The sequence below is a fragment of the Schistocerca serialis genome, chromosome 3 (assembly GCF_023864345.2).
Source record: "Schistocerca serialis cubense isolate TAMUIC-IGC-003099 chromosome 3, iqSchSeri2.2, whole genome shotgun sequence".
In the NCBI taxonomy this organism is placed as follows: Eukaryota; Metazoa; Arthropoda; class Insecta; order Orthoptera; family Acrididae; genus Schistocerca; species Schistocerca serialis.
The window spans coordinates 480,656,522-480,683,502 of NC_064640.1; the positions used below are offsets into that span (position 1 = coordinate 480,656,522).

The 26,981-nt window shown below is 36.9% G+C and overlaps 1 protein-coding gene across 6 annotated transcripts in view; it reads right to left on the bottom strand.

Annotated features, from left to right (window-relative positions):
• The window catches only part of LOC126470368 (single-stranded DNA-binding protein 3), a 377,943-nt gene that overhangs the window by 25,015 nt on the left and 325,947 nt on the right, over positions 1 to 26,981 (bottom strand). For all 6 annotated transcript variants that reach the window (XM_050098180.1, XM_050098178.1, XM_050098175.1 and 3 more), the window contains 2 exons: positions 10,519 to 10,567; positions 7,561 to 7,590 (listed from right to left, as the gene is read on the bottom strand). In XM_050098180.1, coding sequence (XP_049954137.1) covers positions 7,561 to 7,590; positions 10,519 to 10,567 — 79 coding nt within the window. The remainder of the gene's footprint in view (positions 1 to 7,560; positions 7,591 to 10,518; positions 10,568 to 26,981) is intronic.

Sequence of the window (26,981 nt, forward strand, 5' to 3'; positions counted from 1 at the left end):
TCTGCATCTTCCACATTATTACTCTGGCATTTAAACAGTGAGACACCATGCCACATTTATGCACAGAAGCATCTGACTGGATCACAGTAAATGTATAGTTACATAAACAATTAGTGTCTTCAGAAGCTGGGAAAAAAGCTGATTGTACAATTAAGATGATGAGAAAGGGAAAGAAACAAATGTTTCTATAACACTGCAGAAGAACTAGGTACTTGGTCTTAAGCAAGCTTTTTTTCTGTGAGAACATTATCAAAAATGTGAAACTTGAGCAATTAACTCAAGCATAGTACTCTAAGTATATACATCAACTAGCAGTCTATTCAGTGTATGAATGCAGTATCACTGATAATGTTCCCGTCAGCTCCTACAGATCTTTGGAAAATTGTAATTTATTCCTAAGCTAACACAACCTGCAAGACAATGATATTCTTCTAAACAGCACTACACTGTAACAACAGACGAAGTTACGAGATAAAGAACTGGTCATGTTAACCCCCATCAATTCACATTCTAAATCCTATACGTGATCCAAAATATTTTTGACAAGTACAAAAACATTTTTAGATTATAACATCTTCAGCAACTTGTTTAACCTTGAGAAGCAGTGAAAACTGATAAAAGAAAAACTACTCACAGTAAAATATTTATTTTCATGTTAGCAAGATTCTTTCTTGTACATTGTGCCTTCTGTGGGAACAACATTAATAGGAACATGAAAAACTAAATTCTGTAACACAGTAGAAGACGTACTTATGATTATCCCGCACTGGTCATGATCAGATCAATATGAGGTATTATAAAGTGTTTTAGAGTTACCAAAGAATTAAATTTAGGAATTATTCTACCCTCCAAATCACTGTGGTGCATTAAAGGAGATGTAATTCTTTTATAAATAAGGCAGACATGACTAAACATTCCCCACATCTCAGCACACATACAGATCTCAACTATGTTTCACAGAGCAAGTCATATATATTCAAGTGAAAAGATTTTTAAGGAAGCATGCCACTGTTCTAAACATTCCTTGTGATTTGGAACTTATTGAAAATGGCTATTTCACTCAAGCCAGAGAACCATGTCAGGCACTGATAACAGTGGAAAAATGTTCCTCAAACCCACATTTTGGCTAACATACATGAATCACCCTCATAGAGACACTCTTTGCAAGAGTCCCAGTAAAAATATTCACAAACCTTAGCATAAAATGTGGCACACACTAACTTTCATTTTAATTCACACTTTTCCTGAAGGTCTTTTTCAATTATAGGATAAAATTAATACAAAATTAAATTGTACTGAAAATAGAGCATATGTCTGGCTGATTTAGGCACTGAAAATTTTATTGTTAACTGAGAATGCTTGCCAAATGCTCATACAAACTGTGTCCTCCATTACGTAAGAACATCATAATAATTAAGTTGTTACATTATCCTGTATTTATATTTGCATCTAATACACAAGTCATATTTTGGAAAGAAAACAGAACAGGTGCCAACGGAACAATAAAACACTTCAGTTAATGCAAAAATTTGTTTCATTTCCATTTTTTATTACATTAAGGCTTTATTAGAACAGTGTTTGCCATTTCCCCATCTTTTGTTCATCCTCTGATGAGCCATGCTTCAAAATTTTAAGTTACATGGGGCTGCACACTGACAACAATGTTGTCAATGCGAAGTTGCAGTGCAATTTTAGTTAACAGCAAAGACACCTGCTAAGAACTGACACTTTGTGTAGAGATTAGCTTTTGGTCATAAACATAAACAAGTGTAAAACACTGGCATAAATAGATAGTAAGACCCATTATTGTTTGATTACGCAATTTGCAATGGAAATAGCCACAATTGCTAAACATCTAGAAGTACATATCTGGAGTTGTTTAAGTGGAATGATCACAGAAAACTAATTGAAGGAAAGGCAGATTCACTGGGAGAATCATCATGAAATTGAATTCACCAGAGGAGGAGGAGGTAGCTAACAGAACCCTTGTTTAACAAATTTTGGGTGTTACTCATCAGTATGGGACCATTACATAGAAGAGACAGAAGAGCCAAAGAAAAAAGGTACATTCTGTGATGCGAGCATTAAGCTGCCACAGAAATGCTCAATCAGTTTTAGTGACAGATGTTAAGAGAGGCATTGTGCATTGTGAAGCTGACTGTTACAAGTCTCAGAGTGTGCATTTCAAGAAGAGTCAAGTAACACACTACTTCCTTCTGCATGTATAATGTAAAAGGACAATTACGTTAAAATCATAATTTTGAGCTCATATAAAGGCTTACTGACAGTTGTTCCTTCCATACATGATTTGCAAACAGAATGTAAAATAAAAGAAATAATGTGGTATATCTTGCACAGTGTAAGGTGGATAGTGGAGTACACAGGTAGCTGCAAATGTAATGACACCTTTAAGTATATGCTATTTGAGAGTGAGGAAGGGCAGTGCATCATTCAGTGAGAAAAACTTGCTAAGTAAATTTGTTTTGGAATTCAATAAAGGGACAAAGAAAATCAAAGTAGCTCAAAATGCTGCAAAGACTATGGACAGAATACCAATGACAGGAACATGGTAAGAAAAGTTTTGTGTTAATTTGAAACACATCAAGCACCAATGAAGACACTCTGAACACTTTAACCCGTGATGACCCTCATTGGTCAAACTAGGAATACCATTTAATAAGCCATTACAAGTGAATCATTGCATAAAGTTTGCATTCTATGAGGCCCAAGAGCTTCAAGTTTTATGTGATAAGCATAAACAAAAACCAGTGGGTAATCATTTGGTCACAACTAAGTAATCCTTAAACAATGTGCAAATCATAATATTAGAATACTGTTAATTGGATTAAAAATGCTGAAGTTATCTCCAGTCAAGATAAGACAAGAATGTAATCTTTCATAAAAAAAACTTTATATCCATTCACATGGCTTCATACTATGAACTAGATGGGACAAGTTGGTCTTTTTGTTAATATCTATAACAAACATCTTATAGGAAGGGGGTGAAAAAATATTTCATTAAGCACTATGGCAGCAGAGTGAGGTTAAATTCCTACATTTCTACTGAGACAAAAACATCTTCACACAAACTTCTTTTATGGTGAGGATTACTGAAATCTGATTTGGCAGCTTTCTGAACTCTTAACCAGCAGATTACTTCAAGCATGGAATCAAGAAACTAACCAACCATAATAGGTAAACAGAGACAAATATAAAATCATTAATTCATTTCAATTAAATATCCTTCCTCACATTAAAAAAAGCCATGAAATTTTGTCTGAACCGAGTACGTTCATTTCCATTTTTTTCCATCCAGCCATTCCTGTGCTCTATACCCAAACAACGCCAGGTAAGGACTGGTTTGGTACTTCAACAACGCAGAGAAGCACACCTGTATATAGGTTATTATTTTGATGGAGTCACATCTCCTACAGGCATTTTAAAGCTCCTGTCAACCGACCCCTCTCCCCACCCCAAGGAGAAATTCGCATGCCCTTTGGCCTATATCTTGTGTATATCACTTGGTCAAATGTGACATCCTTTTTTACAGTGTTTGCCATCATGTAACTGAGGCAGAACGTTGGTACAAGCCTGATATTTACCTACATGGATGTGGAAAACTGCCTATAAAACACATCCAGGTTGGCCATCAACCAGCCCCCATGAGGCGGATTTGATCTGAGGCCAGCACACCTCCCACTGTCCCAAAGCAGGCACTTTAACACTCTCTTATACATGGAGAGAGGGGGTTTATTTCATTTTTTTATCCTTGACAATTACCAAAGATTATATGTGCAATGTACACATTATTGAGTAATACCAAAGCCCTGCACCTGAACATAGCCATTTTACAACTAATTACCCCCTACAATATCAACAAAGTAACACACTTCACATGTTTTTAATCACATCAACTAGTTTAGTATGGCTAAATACCTATTTTTAAAACACTGACCAGTACCAAATTTTCTAATTAACTTTAAACACTGGCTGCAATAAGAAAGGTATGTTTAAACGAGAATTACTAATCTGAAAGATGACACTTTCTCTGTTATAATGTGTTATGATTTCATTATCTGAAATGACTCATTATAAACTCATCAAACATAAACCTAAAATTCAAATATTATCTTACATATGTAACAGCTCAAAGAATATCCATATTCAGCAGCCACTGCACAAATCAAAGGCTGAAGAAGTTAAGCCAGGCAAGTTTTCACATATGGTATTAAAGCCAACAGGACCCTCTCCCTCATTTTGTCATGGTGAAGTGACAATGCTTTCATCTACTTCCTGCCCTTTATACATCCTCTCTCCTCTTTCTTTTTATTTTATGCTTATAACAACTGCATCTCCTTTTGAAAGAAACAAAGTGCACTTTTCTGAACATGCCTATTCAATTCATACTTCAGCTCTGCCTGCTCTGTTACTTTCACTATGTTTTATTACACATCATGGTATGTGGTCAGTTAAGGAATGGAGGACATCAATATCACAATTAGTTTCTTCTGTAGCTATACATACCATTTTGTAATACGTTAGCAGCAATACCAATGAAATTAAATACTTGTTAAAGAGAAAAATCAAATGGATTTTTTTTCACCTTTCACGAGATACTGTTCTCAGACTCAATCCAAATAAAATCACAGGAATAAACTGCATTCCCTTTAGTACAAATCCATGTTACTTTGATACCTCTTTTGCTGATTATACATTCATGAAGGTCACTACATGGAGTGACTAAAGTCATGGGATACCTCTTAATATAATGTCAGATCTCTTTTTGCTGGGCATAATGCAGCAACTTGATGTGGAATGGACTCAACAAGTCATTGGAAGTTCCCTGCAGAAATCCCGAGCCATGATGCCTCTACAGCCACCCACAACTGCAAAAATATTTCTGGTGCAAGATTTTGCGCACAAACTGACCTCCCAATTATGTCCCATAAATGTTCATCTTCGGCAATCAGGGTGGCCAAATCATTCACTCAAACTGCCCAGAATGTACTTCAAACCAATTGTGAACTATTGTGACCAGACAACATGGTACATTGTCATCCACAAAAATTCCATTGTTGTTTGGGAACATGAAGTTCACAAATAGCTGCAAATAGTATCCAAATAGCCAAACATAACCATTTCCAGTCAATGGTCAGTCCAGCTGGACCAGAGGAATGAGTCCATTCCATGTAAACACAGCCCACACCATTATGGAACCACCATCAACTCACACAGGGCCGCATTGACAACTTGGGTCCATGGCTTCATGGGGCATGTGCCACACACTAATGCTGCCATCAGCTCTTACCAGCTGACATCAGGAGCCATCTGACCCAGCCACATTTTCCAGTCCAGAGTCGAAGTGATATGGTACACTGTAGGTGATGATGTGCTTTTAGCAAAGGCACTCTTGTCAGTTGTCTGCTGCCATAGCCCCGTAACACCAAATTTTGCCACACTGTCCTAATGGATAAGTTCGTCATATGTCCCACATCGGTTTCTGCAGTTATTTCATGCAGTGTTGCCTGTCTGTTAACACTGCCAACTCTATGCAAATACCACTGCTCTCTGTCATTAGGTGAAGGCCATTGGCTACTGCCTTTTACCCATGGTAAGAGGTAATGCATGAAATTTGGTATTCTTGACACACTCTTGACACTGTGGATCTTGGAATATTAAATTCTCTAATGAATTCTGAAATGAAATGTCTCCTGAATCTAGCTCCAACTACCATTTTGTATTCTAATTCCCATTATGCAGCCATAATCACATCAGGAATCTCTTCATATGTATCACCTAGGTACAAATGACAGCTCTGCCAATGTACTGTCCTTTTAGACCTTGTGATTGTGATACTAGTGATATGTGTATATGTACATACCATGAACCTATGATTTTTGCCACCTCAGTGTATGTCAGGCTACCCTAAAAGCTACAAAATGTCATTTTACAGAATCATTCAAAATATGTGTACTTCAGGAATTTCAAATTGACAATTAGACCTAGAAAAAAAGTGAAAGCATGACACTCTTTACAAATACTGCACAGGTTGTCAAACTGTCATGTCATGAAATAAATATTGTACAATGGATGTGTCATAAATTTGTTTCAGACTGGAAATCCAACCTAGACTTGCTGCTTTTTGTGAGCAGTCACCTTAACCATTAGTCTATCTGAGCATCTGTATTTATTTCATCCCCATTATCTCTATTTATTTTATGTGACTGAATTCAGTTAAATTGGTATTGTGGCAGAGTAGGCTGTGAGTCCACATTATATCTGCGCCTCCTTTGGTCCTGTTACAGTATGGTGAAACATTTGTGTTTGTTCAGAAGGAATAGGAAGAAACAATAACAATGAAAGATCTAGTATGCCGGCACTTACACTCTGATAACTTTAAATTTTAAGGAAACTGATCCTGAAAAGTTAGATAGTCAGGTTCAATTCCCATGCTGACATAATTTTTTATTTCTCACAAAAAATGTATTCAGTACATCAAAGTTCAGTATTTCTGAGTGTTACTCCACTGGTATCATTTAATGTCATTGTATCTTAACTGATTTCATCTACATTACTTCCATCCATCCCCTATTGCTGAATTCAATTTAATTGGTAAATACTTTGTATGTTTTTCCATTTCCTTGCCAGCACCAATCTTGCATGACTTAGCTTTTACTTCAAACAATGGAGCTCGTTGCTGGCACCTATGTTGCTCTGTGTGAGAAAATCTGTTTCTATTATGACCACATGGAGATATATTAGGACTATGTTGCAAGCTTGAATCATCAGAATCTGTCAATGATCTTTAGTAAGATGAGCTAAGGAATCTGAGAGATGCAATGAACATTAACACAAGCACTTAACTTAAATTTTACTATACCAAGAACAGAACAGATGAAAAAATTGTTTTACAGTGAAGTGTTTCACTAAATGCTATGAACAAAAATCCCTTGATTGAGATACAAATTTATGGGTATTTTCTGCTAGTTTCAAAGTGTCAACATAGTTTACATACTGCATTGACCAGTAAACACAAATGACTGTAGGACAAGAAAACAAAAAACAAAAATGATATTCTCGTACCTACTGAAAACTGGAAAATTTTTAGTTAAATGTACAAATGTAGCAACCAGCTCCATACAAATTATAATGAAGATGACATTTAGAAACATCAGGCTGAATTATGATGGATACTCCAATGATGTTTGAGAATTGCTCTCAGGTTTTCAATAAAAATTGTCTGAATGTAACCATGTAGCTAATAAGCCAGAGGTATGTAAATTATTCATAGCAAATATTTTAAAGTAAGCATTTTATAAGCGTGTATGAAATTTATGATTTCTATCTAATAAGTTTTTGGTTAAATATGACTCAATTATCAGAAAATTGTCAGTATCCTCTTAATGCCAGGAACATAATTAAACTGACCATGAAGATATGAGCAAATAAAGCAAGTAATGTGGCCACATGCAAGCATGACATATGTGAGTTGTTAGTTACAGTCAAGCATTAATATTACAATTTCCCAGCCCAGTGCAAGAGATATGTGAGCTTGCCTACCTTGCCAACCTACAAATTCTCCGCCTTCACCTGGAGGAAGACAGAAAACATGAGGCAATCAGTTCAAAGAATTTATAAAATTATATAGGGGAGCATAATGCCCACTTTACTCAACGTTAAAATACATCACTATTATGTATTTTTTCCATCTTTCTTTTTTTCTCAAGCACACATATGAGTATGGTTTGTGTTGGGTGTTATGAAAAGTATAATCAATAACTGTGCACAGATTACTTTACATTAAAAGTCTGAGACAGATTTTTCATGAAGTACTCTGACACACATTCATTTCCAGGAGGGGAAAAAATTGAGAAGGGAAAAAGCTGATGATTATTAAATACCAATAGGATATACTCGCAGCAAAAGAACAGCATCTATAATAGCACATAAAAAATTTAAAATGTGACTGAGTAAATATGGGAAATAAGAATAAACCTGAAGATACTCTTGTTTCATGCCTGGATCAGTAATTCCTCTTATTACAGAGTACCTGTTATGAGCCTTATTTTCCCACAAATTAAACTGTGTTTCATTATACATGTAAAAAGCATAAACATTATATGAAATAAATTGTCAAAATGCAAAGAGAAATTATTCCTTTTACATGGAGATGGGTGGAATACGCAGAAAAAGTATAAGTCCATGAAGGAAACCTCATGTAAAAAAAAAAATCATGAGCAATTAATTTACATGCAATCTCAGACTTATTTCCTTGCTTCTTAATATGCAAATTTAAAATTTTTTTTGGTAAGTTTCGACCCCTCTTATTTCATTCAACCAGTTTCTTTCAGGTAATCAGCACAGTGACTTCATAACTCTCAATGACACCATTTCCTACTAGCAGTAAACCCATGTTACTAGCTGCAGCACATTGCTTGATGGCACTGAAAATCATTACAATACTGTGTGGAAATTGAGAATAGGAATCAATGTCTAGAAATCTTATCCAATAATGTTACAGAGAATCAAAAGTAGAGAGACCAGATCACTATATTCCAACTAACTAAATTGAATTATTTTCTCAGGTGCACTTTTCTGAATCCTGTTTATGAAACCCCAATGGAATCACAAGGACTTAATTAACATGCTACATTCAGCACTTGAAAATGTCCAGATTACAACAGGCATCTTTAAGAAAGTGTGTCAGTTGATGGTACACATGAGCCAGGCATGCTTCAATTCTGTATGCAGGTTCATTGATCTTTTTTTTCCATTTTAATTTAGTATTTGTTTGAATAGTAGCGCTCACATATTTAGAACATTTTTTGTGCATGTATTTGTGGACCACATCAACTCATTTCCTGTCATGCAATGTTTGTATTTATGTTTAATGTCCATGACACTAAAGAAAAAGATTTACTTTTCCAAGTCTGTACAAGTATCTGGACTACATGCTGAATTTTCCAGTGGCAAAAGACACTTTTCCTTAACTTTTCAATGTATGTTCAGCAGTGTAATTGGATCAAATTTCTTGAGATAGTTTCCTTTCCTCAACTTGTCTTCTATTCTCTACCTTTAAATTTTTAGTATAGCTCTGAAATAACCTATATAAAAGATGAAACTCATTAACTAATGAAGGCTTCAGTTTCTTTCCTCATATTTTAGTTCAGAACAAACTAAAAGTATGATTAACAAATACCAAGTTGCAACAGGGAAAAACAACAATAATCTATGTGTACAGTAAGTGACATTTTATCTGCCCTTATGTATTTAATCCAGTACTTATTACCACCAGAAAGTTAACAAAACCACTGATCGTGTTATGCATACTTTTGTTTTAAATAAATGCAATTATGATAGACCATTATTGCCATCACAATTTGAAGGACAAACAGTTGCAACAGAAATTGGCAACAGTGTGCTGAATTTTTATTTACTCATTATTCACGATAATACAGCAGCCGAGACCAGAAAAACTGGTGATTTAGTTTCATTCTTCCATTCTCTATCTCTCACCGAGTTTCTTTGTTCTCTCTCTTACAATCTTCATGTTCCTGCTTTCATTTCTAGCTAATGTAAACATCTTGTTCAAACTATTTCTTCTCTTCAGAAATAAATTGTGATGTTTTGTAACACTGGTAGTTTGTCAACAGCAGTATTGTTTGCCTGAACTTTAATAATCATCTTTTTCTTTCATTTTCTGGCTCCATTTTTTTATCTTTTCTAGGAGGGTGCCTCGAAATGTTTGAAATTAAGTTTGTGTAGATTACAAGAGATGACACTGTAGCTTTATACCTTAGCCTGTTTTCAAGCATAGTCCAAAATTTTCACTTAGCACTCAAGTGGATAAGATTTTCTGTTGACTGTATCTATGTTCACACTGAGCATTCCAAGAACTGAATTCAGATGTCAGATGAGTGTATTTCACAATACATAAAAAAACACAACACATCATATTCTTGAACATTTATGTGAAAAAAATTCTTATAAAATGTATTTTCAGTATCTCCCAGAACATTAACTATACAGAATATAGAGTAATTATATGCATTCTGACCATAATGACAGCTACAATAAAATGTAACAAATCTGTTTAAACAAGGAAACAATATTTTTAATAAATAACTTGTCATTTGAACTAACAGTTCCAGAGCAGATCAATTTTAGCTGAAGTTAATTTTCTTTCTCTTTATCACAAAATTTGCTCTGTTACTGCCACAACCAAATGCTTCCATCCATCACTAACATTTGTGTTATGAAGCTTCAGAGTAATATACTGAGTTTCTGGTAATTTATGTGCAAAAAATAAGATCCAAATAAAACAATAGGTTTTAATGCTTACGAAGACCAATCTTAGATGAAATACTATCAGTCATATAAAGTTAACTGTATATTAACTTGAAAGAACATTATTTATAATCATAAGGAATGAAGTTAGAAATTTTTTATTCATTCTAAATTTGGAACAATGTAAGCCAAAGCATTTTAAATATTACAAGTCATAACATATTTGTATACCTTGCCGTGATGGATCCATACTGTTTGGCAGCATGGGTTGTCCAGGAGGCTAGAAAATATCAAAAGGTTTATTCAAAAATCACATCATGAAACTAAGAAAAATTACTAGACTTAATTAAAGTAAAACCAAATTCCTTTTTTTCTTATTTACATCTTGGTATCCATGTTGTCAATGAAATTAATATGCTGAAGTAAATGACTGAGGATTCATCACATGGAGAAGGAATTCTTTACAACAGAATGTGGAAACATATTGAAGTAGTGAAACATGTACCAGATATCTGAGAAATGAGACAAATCAGAACTCTGCAATTCTGACATGAGGTTAAAAATTACTAAAGTAATAATTCTGTGCAGATCTATGGCCTGGTGCACATCTTTCCAATGGACACTACTTTGGCAACTTCCATGTCCCTAACCTACCCCAGTAATCTTATTAGGGAAAGGGAACCTACAGTTTCACATGGAATCCAAACCCTGTGTTAGTCATGAATAATCAATACATCATTCGGAAATAAAATGATTTGATCCCATATCATTTTACCTTCTAGGCACAGGCTTCACCAATGAACTACTACACCAAACCATTATTAATGTGATCTCATTACATATAAACTCCACAAAACACTGACAAGATCAGCTGAACTTTAGCATATCTCAAAAATATACAAATACTCTCCAAAATCATCTCTTAGGTGTTATAAAAATTGATCTGTGCTTTACTGGATGTGTTTACAGAGAATTTTCTCAAGTGAAAGTAATTTCATGTAGCAGAAATATCTTAGACATCTTCAGGCCTTCTACGCATCCTTTGAAATACGAAAAAGAGACTTTACCAACTTGAACTACCAAGTTCTGTTTTTACAAAAACTTATATCACTGTAAATATTTAATACTTATTTAAAAGAAAGGGTTTAATAGAAAGTACACTGTCTACTGGAATAACCTATTCAGTATGTTCTGTGTAGCATTTTGGTTAACGTTAGCACTTCGTGTACAGTGGCATACTCAAAAACATTCTGCTGTAAATTACATTAACATGAAATCCACAACCATGAAATCCACAACCAATGAATTACAGAATAAGAAGTCACCAATATTACATCAGGTACACTGAAGATGCTACAATAGTTTTAATTGTTTCATCACTAACATGGGTAAATTAAGTAAGCTGTTACAAAAGACCCAATGCTAGAATTATATATGATGCATGGTTGTCTTTCCTGAAGGGGCATGCATGAGCATGCATCAGTCATACCTCCCAATCCCTTAAGTGCCCAAATTCATCCAGGATTATGCACGTTACTTGAAACATAAGAACAGACATTCCATTAGTGTCAGCATTTTAATACAGGCATATCACATCTTTTTCCCATTAATCAAGTGACTCTTCTGCAGCATTTTAGAAGATCCTTTCATTTTTGTAATGAATAGGTGACTTCAGTTCAAGTAAAAACTGCTCATCAACTGTTTCATGCAATGCCCAAGTCAATATAAGATGCCATTTTGGTTCTCATTAAAATCCAATTTTGTTTGAAGTGTAATATTTTGTATCCCTCAGATAGAACTTTGGTGCAACTGTGCCTTGGAGAAAGAGAAGAAACTAAATCTGTTTAATGTTTTGAACATGGCTGTGATCAGCAACTGTAATTAAACACAATGTCACAAATTTCCAGCCAACCAGTTGCAAATACAATTTAAAATTCTTTAACTAGTTTTCAATGCCAACTAGGGGCACCTTCTTCAGAAGAAACTGTTACCTTACCAAACAATATCACAGGAAGGTACATTAATAGCAGGTACACATTAGAAAAAACAATTTTTACAAATTAAATTGCATAAAGTGTTTGTTCTAATGCCTACCTGCTATTAATGTACCTTCCTGTGATATTGTTAGGTAAGGTAACAGTTTCTCCTGAAGAAGGTGCCCCTAGTTGGCGTTGAAAACTAATTACGGAATTTTGAATTCTATCTGCAAGCAGGTGGATGAAAATTTGTGACATTGTAAATCTGTTTATTTTAAAAGTATTTTGGGATAACTACATGACAGGTTTCATGCTTCACAAACTTGCTGTGAAAACAGTGCATCATCTAGTCATTAGCATGCCAATGACTGATTTGTGTATGGAATGTGATGTTTCAAAACAAAGGTAAATTAAATGCAAATCATAATCCATTAAGAGAACTCCATAGCCACAACTAGATGAAAATAAAAAGAAGAGCAAACAACATTTTTCATATTCTAAACTGTAAATGCATGGAGATGTGAGACCCGACCTGAACCCAAATCAACAACTTTGCGATGAGTTAAAATGTTGACTTTGTTCCAGACACCGGCATCAAAGAATGTCCAACATCACCACTTTCTCTGTTTTCTGTTCTTGAGGAAGAATGGGCTGCCATTCCTCCACAAACATCCAGACATCTCATTGAAAGTGTCCCTGCAGGGTTGAAGTTGCTGTAAGGGGAGGGTGCATCCCACCTTAATGTCCATTAATACGTGTCCAGATACTTTTGACCAGATAGTGTATATGTGACATATGCTTTGACAGTGATGCGTTTCAGGAACAACTGGACAGCTTATGGTTTTACACAGTGATGACTGGATACAGCAGCAAGCAATATTACAGATACAACTGCTACCCTGACCTTTTATTTTGCCTGAAATCTCTTCCACTGAACACATCTACAGTATAATAGGGTGGCAATTTCTCACTGTCCTATAGCAACCACTGTTGATGCTTTGTGGACTGTTATATAAACTGTATGAAGTGATATTCCTCAGGAACCATGCCACAATGTCTTGTGACTGTAATTGCAGTGTATTAATGCTTCACACCAATGTGGTTTCTTGAACTCTGTGCTTACGCACTGGCCTATAATCCTAAAATTTTTCACTATTGTATAACTTATGTAATTTACAGAGTTTGTCTCATTTAGTTGTATCCTTCTTGGTGTTGCAGTTTTCACAAATGTTCATCAGAATTTTGTATGCTGATTGTATAACTGCACCGAGGATGAAAACGAAAATATTGTTGACATTTTGAGACATACAAAGAGGTATGCATGTATACAGGCATTAACTGTTCTAGCCTCGTGCAGCCTTGAACTGGTGTAAACATCAACTTGCATACTCAGTTTGATTGGTACAGCAGTATACTAAAAACTTAACTTCTACAGTCCCATTCAGAATACTATTATAGAACTACGAACATAAGGAGACTAGCATCAGATGTGAACACACTATTTTTATGAGAAAGACGAAATAACAATAACAACTAAAAATGGAATAAGTTGAGCATTTATAATGAACTTTCAATCACATTGAATAAAAGTATGAAGAAAGAGAGGAGTGCCAAAACTCAAAACCGGAATTACTTTTGTGAGTACAGGAAATTTAATACCTAACCACATTTATGAACAGAGATAACAAAGTTCTTATACATGTCTGACTCTACACCTCCTCTATGTGGTGAATAGCAACCCATTGCAGACGTATAGTTCAGTGACATGCACGGGTGTGAACAACAGTAATGACAGTGCAAGCAGAAAACACTATGCTTGCCCGCAAAATTTTTAGGCTCAGCACACCACAAGCTCTTCAGCTTCATAAGAAACGAATTTTTGAGTGCATGGCATTATTTCAGGAAGAAAAAAAATAGAACACAGTTTACAAGTAAAAACCATTTTCACAGAAGTTACTGGATATTGTTATTTGGTTATGCACCGCAAAGGAAAAAAATTCAAGTATTTCATAACAAGAGCACAGCAATGTGTCGAAGAAGAACAGAGATAGTGACAAATTAAAAATAAATATGCTGGAAATTTTAAACATACCAATGTTTAAGGGAATTGAAAATTAAATGAGTGAAAAAATGAATCTTGTTATAAATGATGAAACAACTGTAAGTAATGGAATTCGTGGAATTCAGTCACAGTTAATAGCCAACTCCACCCTAAGAACATTTAAGGGCTGAAAAGTTGGTGGCTCCATGCACAAAAGAAAATGTATATGCAAGTTGAAGTTTTGAACCTGCACACTGACACACAGTCTTGTGATTAGAAATTACAGTTGTCACCTCTCTTTATCTTAAAGGCTGAATCAGAATGAAAATTCTTACTATAAATACCACGCAATGGTTATAAGCTCCGCAAGTCCCAATAAATATTGTGAAATTAACCACAGAGGAATAGGTAAACTGCTCTAGTTTCATGAGATTACTTTATACCTTACACCCACTCCTTCAGAATCAAAAGCCCTATTTAACAATTTTTGTCACATAAAGTGTTCATATAAAACATTATGTCATTAGAAAGCAGGGAGGAAGGAATATTGGTATTTAATCTTCTGTTGATAAAGTCATCAGGGACTGGTCACAAGCTTTCATATTCCTTTTAAATAAAGAATTCCTGCATATACCCCCCACCCCACCCCACCCCCCACCCATGCTCCCACCCACCTAATGTCCATATTCACTTCAGTGTTAGTAAAATTATTCCTTCCAAATAAATAAAAATACTTCTACTGCAGATTAACTCAAATGAATTAGTGCATTTAATAATGTTTTATGTAAGTGAATGTAAGTACTTGTTCCACAGTTTCCTCATTCTCACAGCCATGAAACAATCTCTATATTTCCATTCCATAGGAACTCAGGAGTCACATACTGCAAAGCCATCAGGGATTCTGAACAGAAAATTTAACATCCATGTGTCTGAAGTACATTCTCAAACACAGACATGCAAAAAGTATTAACTGTGTATTTTATTACAAATATTATCTGAGAGCAGAATAAAGTACTTTACTGCATCATGCAAGATGTCAGTACTGCACATACTTTACGTATAACTGTAACTGAAAGTTGGATCATATTTATCTAAATATAAGGAGCAAACTATACATTTCACTGTCGAATTCTAGTTCACTGTCATACTTCAGAGAGAACAAATAACTGCAGCACATAACTGACTAAAGATTAAGTTGTAGTGAGCTGACACAGAAGGCACAGAAATGGAAGCACTTTTGTGTGATCCTTTTGTGGTTTGAAAATGGGTATATGTGTAAGAGCTAAGTGCATTTGGTATCCTTCATGATCATGGTCATAGTCTTTTTAAATAGACAAAGGCATAGACGAATCTCTTTACGCAATGAATTATAGTATGGGAATCCTGCAAGTTATTATTTGTAAAGAACCTGTGTTCTGTGATTGGTGCATGAATATGGAGGTTACCTAGCATACACCACCACATTCAGGTTACTATCAAAACTGGATTCTTGCCAAATTCTATAATCTTATTATGAGCCTCTCCATGTAAGCTGGATTTGCCACATAAGACACTCATCCATCAAAAGCAAAAGCAATATCTATGCAAAATTTTAAATTTTGTAAAGTAATTCAGGTGAGTAGCCAACTGTAGGTATTTACAGGACCTTGTTGCCGTATAGCAATCAACCCTTTTCTGACTGGTGTTTGTAAGGAGTTACGAATGCAGGCACATGAGTCCATCTAATAGCCTACTTATGCCATTCCTTTCTCTTACCAGAAATGAAAGAAAGCAATCATAGTCCTAATGATGTATTCCTGAGCAACCTTCTCAAAAATACTAAAATAAATGCAAGGAGCAAATTGATATAACAGTCAACATGGAGGAAAATACATTTGAAGATGTGTTCATTCAAAAAAAACTGACAGATACATTATGAAGAAAAATATACACCAAATTTAAAGGCTTCTTCTGTTTTTAAGTAACATACGTGCCATCCCACCAGATGTATCAATAGATTATGCCATATCATCGATATGCCACTCTACACTTAGATAGTTCACGGGATCAATAATGCTCATGAACAAAGTGTCATTTATTTTGTTTCACTATATTCAGGAAGTGTCAATAAATAACTTTTGTGTTCCGAATTGAAGACCACAAAATTAGAGATGAGGAGGTTCCAGTTCAGTTCAATAGGATAGCTATCATGAATGTAAAAATCTTTGGACTTGTGGTAACAGCAGCTTAATCAACATCAGCAACTGACAACATTTGAACAGCTCAGCTCACTAGCAGCTGCAAGCCCTGTCAGCTATTTCAGCTTTCCAGCCATTTAACGAAGTGCACGAGGACTAGGACATTTACCAGAAGTTGTTAGCATTACATTCCCAGGCTACATTAGTTTTTCCTATACACCAGCCCCATTTCCATGATCTCATATAGCCCCCTGGCTGAACCTTAAGTTACCCCTTTTGGAGATTACTGCTTTGTTGACAGAACATTTTTCTACTGAAATACATGTGGCTGCAGCTGGATTAGAATTTTTGCAACATCACAAATACAACTGAACACTTTGTCACAGACATTTAAAGGTTGAGTAGAAAGTGCAAATTTGTGTTTCCTTGTGGTTGATCATATGCAGGAAGTTTAATTATCGGTGTCTAAATTCGTCTTGCCGCTGACAGAAGTGTATGCACATAAACGTTATGTCAGTCAGATCCATTGTTAGGAGAAGTGTTGCATATAGCACAAACTTTTGAAAATTTTCAAGTTACCCAGCAAATTCCTTCACTTAAAATTTTCAGATTGGCAGGCCACGGTCAGTACATAAAACTTTCCCCTAATGTTTATCCTCTGGCTGCAGACGAAATCCTCAGAGGCGAAGGATGTCTCCAGCAGCCGAAGACAAAACATTAGGGGAAGTTTTACATATCAACCATGGACAGTCAGCCCAGAAGTTTTAAGTCAAATGAATACTGGCTATGAAAGCCTACACAGTATTATTACTCAGCAAATGTTTTCCAATGACTTTGATATGCCTATGCTGTACCCAGCGAGGACCAACACACTGCAACAGTATTTGCCTTCCAGTTTTTAAATGATAATACATGTTTTGCTTGGTGGTGGCACACCTGCCCTGTTTTACTCCACCTCATTTGGTTCATAGGCATCAGACATGACATTTTTGGTTATTGTCTAGTTCCAACAGTTTCGCTATACAACCATGTCCTGCATGTGACCATTATGACACAACACGTCCACAGAGTTCCTGTAAAAGACACATAGTGGAACTATGTCAGAATCTGACATGTGCCCACTCCGTGATACTGTGCTGGCGTAAGCTGTAGCCAGCACACTGGCCGTCAAAATGATTGTGAGATGATCAATAGAGGCCAAAGACACATTTGCAAGAAACGTGTCGCCAATGCCTTCTTGGCTGCCAGTATTTAGATCGCCGCCGTGGACAGTAGGGCCCAGTCTGTCACACAAGCAGTCAGTCATCCAGTGAGTCAATGAGTCAAGTCCTCAATCACAGCCCAGTGGGAGTCACAGTTGCAGTTAGCTCAGAGTCAGTCAATACCTAGCGACCAGAGTAGTGTACACAGAACTGTTTTAATACATGTGTGCAGTTGTGTTATAGAAAGAGGATACCATCCATGAAACAACATCCTCTCCTTGCTTCCCATGGTACAAGCCTACAGTGACAACGAGACAACACAAATGTTACTATGATCCAGATCAAGAACTTAACAAGAAGTGACCACACAGTAGCACATGGAAATCAGGAATAAATCTACTACATTCTTATGTGATACGGCTATGTCTATGTCTATGTCTATGCTGGATCAGTCACATACTCTAATACTGACACTCAGCGTTTGGACAGAGTATTATAATTTGTGGGACTACAGACAACACGAAATTCTATTAGGTCATGTGAGGATTTCTCTGAAATAGAAACAAGTGACCAGAACATTTCGTTATCTTGTCATTACTGACCCACATTTTTAAACTTCATGCCTATTTGGCATTTGGTTTTTCTACTTAGCATACTGTTAACACTATTCAGGCTTCAGTGCCATACCACAAAACTGTCGTTTTATGTTCACAGTACGTGCTGTTATATTAGCCTGGTCTAGGTTCAGCCTTGACTTTTCAGGCACACATAGTTTTATAAATTTCCTCGGTACTTCTTCTTCTTCTTCTTCTTCTTCTTCTTCTTTTAAGCCCACCAGATTCCTTTGGCCTTACAGAATGAAGTGAAATTGTAATTACACATATGGAACAACAGTAAGTGGTTCCACTTTTCCCCTTTAGACAATGGGCCTCTCCCTTTGGAGCCATATGTAAGCCTGTGAAGCAGAAGTAATTTTCTACATTTTACCTTGACCCAACAGTTTTCAAATTAACGGGTTGCCAGTTCTTTTCAAAATTTATCAAGCTTCCATTGGCCAAGGAATAAAAGATTAAATACACCTGTTAATCTTTACCAATACAATAACTTTCAGTCTGGAGTTGCAAGTGCACCTGCTATTTTTCAACAGTTCTTATAACAGTTGATATCAGATATTCCTGAACACATGAACTATCTTCACAGCACCCTGGTTACTGGTATTACAACTGAGGAAGATCTATGATATTTTTGTCAAGTTCTCATGGCTCAGTCTGAAAAATGTGTTATATAGTTTTTCTAAACATCAATTTCTTCAGCATGCTTAGGCTAGAGAGGGCGGAGGTTACTGCCCACACAGGGATACATCAAAGTGATCAAAAATATGCCAGTTCCCAAATCTGTGATGGGCCTCTAACTGTTTCTCAGCAAGATCAATTGCACCACAAGGACATTCCTTTCCAGAGGCCTACGTCTCATCACCAGGCAACTTTCACAACTTGACTACCATCAGCCAACTTTTTTAACAATTTATTAGCCTCAGCTGCCACTGGGTTTGGCAACAGATGTCTCTCCTGATAGCACTGAGCTCATCCTATCCCTTAACGTTCCTGGGTGGTTCTAAAAAACCTATAGCATTTGTTTCCAAAATCTTAAGTCACGCACACAAACATTATTCATCAATACAGAATGAAACACAGCTAGTATTTCTGTAGTGCACAAACTCTGCATTTTCCTTTATGGAATTAAGTTTCATTTGGTTACTGACCACAAGGCTCTGTTCCCCCCCCCCCCCCCCACCCAAGACAGGACTGTCTGAATGAACAGCTTACAGTCTTCATCATTTGGCTTTTTACTTATCCAGTAACAAGTACCCCACAATTACCTCCTAACATTCTAATGGAGATGCCCTCTACTCCATATGAGACCAGATTTGGAATAGGACACACAGGAAACTGAATTTTCAAATTGATCCCCAAGCTGAGCAGTCTTTGAAGGAGTTCCTGGTAAATTCTAGGTATATCTCAGTGTAGCCCTGGAAGGATCCCCTAGTCCAGGATTTGTCCAGCATGCCTGAGCAGGATGGCAATTGCAAGTCTCTGACTGCTTGGCCTCCACTGTTTTTTTAAGACACCAGCAGCTCCAGATTTACCAAGGTGTCCAGCTGCTGATGCTAGGAGATGACATTTACCAGGTAGTGACCCCTGTGGTTCTGGAGCAACATGTGTTGCAGTTGCTCTATTGGTCTTACTGTGGTATCTCTCACAAGAAACATCTCACTTGCAGCTATGTTTACTGATTACGAATGGACATTGACATCACACAGATGGCGCACAGCTGTTTATCCTATCAGGCACACGTACCAGCACCTCCTGTCATGCTACCATTGGCTGGAATGCACACAATTGTGGGACCATCTGCATGTGGATTCCTTCATCCCATTTCTTCTATGTTGTCAAGTTGCAGCAGATGACCACCACCACCACCCTAGAGAAAAAAAAATTTCCCTCTAAGGTACCCCTCGCATCTTAGTCACAAAGAATGGACCATGGTTTACAGTGGCTGCCTTTTGGCTATCCTGAACACAAGATGGCATCAGACACACCAGACTCTTTCATTTCATCCTACCTCTAAATGCCTGACAGAACATTTTGTCCATACTTTTAAGACCCAGATGTCCAGAGCTATGAGGAAAGCCACAACCAAATTGGCTCTCAATTTTTTCCTATCTTCTTATGGAGAAATGCCCATCCAAGGCCACAGTTGGCACAACTGCTGCACGGCTGTCAGATCCTGCTCAACCCCATCTCTGGTCAAAGAGGACACAATACCTTTTTGGGTGAGCACTGTCATCTGGGAGTGCACCTTCTGACAGATCCCATGTTGGATTCTGGGGTCAATTTTGGCACAATAAGACCATCAAGTTTTTTTCTGGTGCTGACTGAGTGGGAGTTGTTCCACAGGCACAAGAATCAACCTTGGTTGTGATGTATCAGGCATACATCTCCACCACCCAAGGGGCTGCCACAACAGTAGCCACTTCTGTGCATTACCTCCAGTATCTCACCAGAGACATTAGGTGTTTGATCCTTCAATCTCCTTCAACTGTGTTTCCCTGCTGGTGGAGTCATTGGTGCCTCTGGCACCTCAATCTGAGCTGCTTCTTCACTTCTTCTTTTGCGCCAGAGTATTGACACCCCACAGATGCCAGCCATGACCTCATTTGCACCAGCCCACTACCTCCATGCCATCCCAGGTCAGCCAGATTGGTTTCAGCCCTATAATACCAATTCATGGGGAATGTGGGGTGGGGTGGGGGGGATCTTCTAGTAGCCCTAGACCTATCAATAGATGATGTTATACTACTCATGTGATTTAGGACATGGACAATGGGAAGAAAAGTGGTGCTTCAAGTTATGGCAGATTTTAAAAATGGCTTATTGACACATGTATCTTAACACTAGAAAGCAATGAGGACCATCAAGTGCCATCTATGTAAGAAATATAAATCACCATGGAGGAGGAGGAAGGACATCATAAGACTGAGGAATTTCTGACAAAAAGCAAGCAGAAAGTTTCACAGGGAAAGTCATGCAACAGACTGAAGTAGGAGCTTCATGCACCTTGAGAAAAGTAGGAAATAAGAAACTGAGCAGTTTTAGGTAGGATGTGCATGAGAAATATATTGTGCTGCCTACAGAAACAAAAGAAGATTTGCTAATACAGGACATGAATCTGCAACAAAACCACAAGACTCAGAGTCAGTTTGTACTGAAAACAAACACCTACCACAGAGCAGTTGGTAACAGAACACAAAGTGAAATCGATCTGTGACAGATTTATGAAAGTATAGAGAACATGACAACTCACTAGGCTGGAAGAACTGATGACACTACAGCATTAAGACATCTGGTAAGGACTACTTTTCCTCTACATGATTTTGCAGACAGAATGCATCTGAAAGTGAACAGTCTGCCAACAGAAGTGAGAAAACTGTAAAAGTTATTGAAAGTGGTTTCTGCCAGCAGAACTTACATTGTAAAAGCATTTTGCTACTATGCCTGGTCGTATCCCCAAATCAGCATCTAGATCTGTACTCCAGATAGTGTGTGGCAGAAGTGCATGGCAGGGGGTACGTCACATTGTACCTGTTATTAGGGTTTTTCCATTCCATTCATGTATGCAGCTTGCTATGAACGACTGTTTTAACTCCTCTGTGTGTGTTGTAATTAATCTAATCTTGTCCTGGAATTAAAGACGAGAATGGCCAGACTGTCTAATATACAACCATCATCTATAATCAAGATACAAATAGGACAGCTTAATCCCATGAGAAGTGCCAGCATATCACATGAGGCTGAAAGAGTCGCCGAAGAATTGAAGTTAGATGTATTGTGTCTCCAATAATCAGATACTAATGCAGGAAAGGTCCCCAGTGTGCTGATAACTGCCCAGATAGCCACCCAAGGGCAACAATAATAGTATTTAACAAGGCTCTAACAGTGACAAAAATGTCACAGTATTCTTCATAACACTTAATATGTATGGAAATGTTAACTGGAAAGGAGAGTTGCAGCCTGGTTTCCACGTATTTTCAATTTAGTGATGAGATCAATGAGTATCTGCTAAGAGTAAATGATATTAGTAACCTAGCACAAATTAAACCTCTTGTGTAATCCACAGATGCATATGTGAAGTCAGTATTGTGGCATATCCACCTCACTGCTGACTATGGAAGGCAACAAGAAGCAGCCATTACGGCACTCAATCCGCTGGTATTCAACACACATCACAATCCACCAATTTATGGAGGTAGGGTGGAATAACAGAGTTATTATATTATCATACACTACACCACCACTGGAGGTGAAATCCAAGACACAGTGGAGTTACAAAAAATGTTATGGGATGACCACAGAAGTAATAAACTTGTGTACTCCTTCGCATAAAAAGAAATTAGTCAAACAGTTTTAAGACTGAGAAATAAAAAATCTCCAGGACCACATGCAATGCCTGCCAAAATAATACAAGTCTTATTTGGCCAATTAGATATTTACTTGTGTGACATCATCAGTTTTGGGATGTAGCATTAGAGCCTATGCTACACAAGTTACATGACAGTGGTAATGTAAGCAGACTGGTATCATTTTTCAGATGACATGCTGTTCACTCTAAGTGGCAGCTCCAAAAGAATTATAGACGAAATTTTAAGCACCTCACAAAGCTATGTACCTCCTGCTCAAAGGAAACCTTGTAGGAAATCTTTTAAAAAATTAAACAACATAATGATTACAGTTGCAGTAACGACATATCTAGGAGTATTCCTGGATAAACGTAGTAACTTTGCACATCGTATAGAGGTGGCATGCAGACAAGGCACAAATGTGATTCGCAAATTAATAACCATTGCAAGAAGGCAATTTTGGCTTCCTTTGAAACAATCAGAGCAAATCATCAGTCTATATTGGTATCAGTTGCAGAATATGGTGTGGGTGTTTAGGATTATAGATTTCAGCTAGTGAAGCCAGCCTCATTAAAATGAGAAGAGTTCAACAAGGAGTACTACTAAGAGTAATGGGCACCTGCTGCACTACCCTGAATGATTCATAGTTGATAACAGTAGGAGTACACTCATTGGGATTGGAAATTAAAAAAATGGGAGCCCTTTATTGGTTAAAGAAAGGCAATCAAATGGAAGTACAAAGGATACTTTGAACTAAAGCTAGGCAACATACTCTGCAGATTGAGAGAAGCCAACTGATGTCGGGGACCACTGAATGAAATAGTTTCTCACGAATGTGCTTTGTGTTAATACAGATTATCACAAAAGTGTGGATCCTAAGATTTTATTGTGGAATTGTTTGTTATAGTGGAAATGCTGCTGACACGCTGCCCTACACCTAAGGAATCCAGCAGACAATGGCAGTTGACTGCAGTAATACTAGGGCAGATCCAGGAGCAGAAATAGCAATTTACAGTTTTAAATGTACCAAAATAAATTAACAAAAACAGAACAGATTCTGTTGCACTAATAGTAGTATTAGTAGTTGGTTTATTGCTTAAGGATTTAATTGTAGTTTTGTAGTAGAAGTAGTTGTTTAAGATCACTTGTAAACAACTTTTATTGTCAATTACCAGTTTCTTTAAGCATTGATACCATCTTCATATCTGTGAATGCATTCATACAATGTGAAATCATACAGTGATAAAATTAAGTATGACAACAAGTGCATTATAATAGCAAACCCATGTTACAACGTACCACAGTAAAAGGGTATTACATGTTTCGTATACCAGCTGTACATGTACTCTATCCAAAACACTGCCAGGTATGTGAGGGACAGAATGGACTATGCTTAGACAGGTGAAGGCTAAAACCACAGTATATGGAACAAGTTGCCAAATTCCCAAGTCCCATACCACACACTACTTACTTCAACCCAGCCAGGAGTCTGTTAGACTGGCACATGGTGATGGCCGGTAATTGCCGGAAAATTGGCAATTGGCACGAAGAGGTGTCATTAGTGTATTGATGTATTTCTTACTGAAAAGTATTTATGTATTTTAATTACACCACAATTCCTGTTGATAAGAGATTCCTGAACACCTTTTTTATAAAAATTATTGTAAAATAGTGATTAAAACTTAAGCTAAAAATTATTCTTATTATGTTCACTTGCACAAGTGCTCCCATGTACAAGCTGCTTTAGAACTTAGTGCAATCTATGCAGACTGATATACAGTAAGTATGACAATGTTTTGTAGTTTATAAAAATCTGCAGACATAACTGTAAAATTATGAAAATATGCAGAGGTGAGTTACAAGGTGGGCATCCACTGTGTCATTTGAAAAGCAATCTATGCTGTGGATGACAACTTAAGTAATTACTACATACACAAATAATGAAATAATCATAGTGATAGTAGAGCAATGACCTGTGGCTACATTGTGTTGGAGGAATCTACCACTAAAAAACACAGACTCATTGCGATGATGTTAATTGGCAAGTTAAAGCCAAAGGGTTGATGACATGCTAAATACGAAAAACATAAAAAATCTCTAGATAGTGAACAAATTAAATTCACGTTTAAGATGCGTGACATCCCCATGAAACGCTCATTTACTATGTTCTGTTAAGGTTATCTTCCCACTTTTTTCTGTGCCAACCAATGAGTATGGGAATTGTGGGCAATGAAGATAAATCCAGCCCATGGGAAGAAACCCTTAATAGAACACAGTAAATGAGCATTTTTTGGGGGTGTCATGTGTCTTACACATGAATTTAATTTGTTCACCACTGAGTGTTTTTATGAGTTTCATATTTAACATGTTGTTAACTCACTGACTTTTGCCTATCCAGTAACATCATTATGGTGAGTATATTTTTTAGTAGTAGACCCCTGGAATACAATTTAGCCTCAGTTCATGGCTCTGATATAGGCAGCCCCATCATCTAACTGTTACTACGTGAGTTAAATGTGCTATCCACTATCGCTGTGATTATTTTATTATTTGCATACAGAAGCCCACCTTGTAACTTGCTTCTGTATATTTTCATAATTTTACAATTATGTCAGCAGATTTTTATAAACTACAAAATATTGTCATACAGCAACTTATTGTTTATTGGTTTGTGGTAATTGCACCAAGTTATAAAGCAACTTTTACATCAGCACACTTGTGCAAGTGTACGCAATAAGAATGAGTTTTAGCTTCAGTTTAAATGATAATTTTATAATCATTAAAAAAAGTGTTTAGGAATCTTATTAACACATAACAGGATGTGTTGTATGAAATACATTAATACACTAGTGACACCTCTTAGTGCTGAATAAAATATTCTTGGTTTTCAAGCAGCGGCAACTGAAAATAAAATTCTCAAGCTTTTGATGGCTAGCTCTACCATCATCGTCAGCAGTAAAACTGCCCTGCTGCCAATATTTCCCACTTATATACCTATGATTATGGCTGCTGGCACCAATCAGAGAGGGCCAATACGATGCATGTGCAGAATGTGAGTTGGGCAGCTCACAGCAGCTCTGGCCTGCTGCAGGACCGAGTGACGTTTGGTTGCGTGAAGGGCTGGCACCATGTTTCAAACTGCCACTCCCACCTCCCTATAAGCATTATGCATCTGCTGTTGCTTCCTTCTGATGGAAGATGCTTAACGCTTGTAGGGATGTGGTAGCAGCAGTTTCAAATGTGGCACAAGCCCCTCACGCCACCTGACATCACCTGGTCCGGTGGCAGGCCGGAGTTGCTATGAGCTGCCCAACTCACCTTCCACGCACGCATTGTTTTGGCCCTCCCTCATTGGTGCCAGTGGCTTTAATCATAAGTATGGAAGCAGGAAATAGTGCCAGCCCTGGCGGTCAGTAGTTTAACTCCTGATGACGATGGTGGAGCTAGCCATCGAAAGCTCAAGAATTTTGTTGGAATTGTCACAGCTTGAAAACCAAGAAGATTTTATTCAGTCATACCACCGCAAAAGACACCTCTTAGTGCCAACTGTCAATTTTCCTGCAAGTACTGCCCACCACCTACCAGTCTAATGGTGCCCCAGCTGCAATGAAATACACAGTAGTGAGTAGTATGGGACACAAGAATTTGGTAAATTACTGTGTATATTGTGGTTTTAACCTTGACTTGCTGATGCATTGTGCATCTCATCCCTCACATACCCACAGTGTTTGAGAAAGAGTACTTGTACAGTTTGTACAGAAAGTATGTAATAACCTTTTATCAAGGTATATTTTAACACAGTTTTGCTATTATAATGCACTTGTTATTACACTTAAATTTATCATTGTACAATCTGACATTGTATGAATGCATTCGCAGATCTGAAGATGGTAACCATACTTACCAAAACCGGTAATTGACAATAAAGGTTATTTAGAAGCGATCTTGGCTAACAAGTTCACCTTCTCTCAAGTAATTAATACAGATTGCCCCTTACCACTCAAGATAAGTAAACTAATGAAGTAACTGTAGTATTAGCATTTCTGTAGTATTCGTTTTTTTTAAAATTAAACATTAGGAATAAATAAGTAATATATAAATTTATTATTATCCAAAGAAAATGTGATTTGTACGGTCTATTTTAGCTTCTCAGATAACTGGCTATAACTGTGAAGGATATATACATATATAAAACAAAGATGATGTAACTTACCAAACGAAAGCGTTGGTATGTTGATAGACACACAAACACACACACAAAATTCAAGCTTTCGCAACCCACGGTTGCTTCATCAGGAAAGAGGGAAGGAGAGGGAAAGACGAAAGGATGTGGGTTTTAAG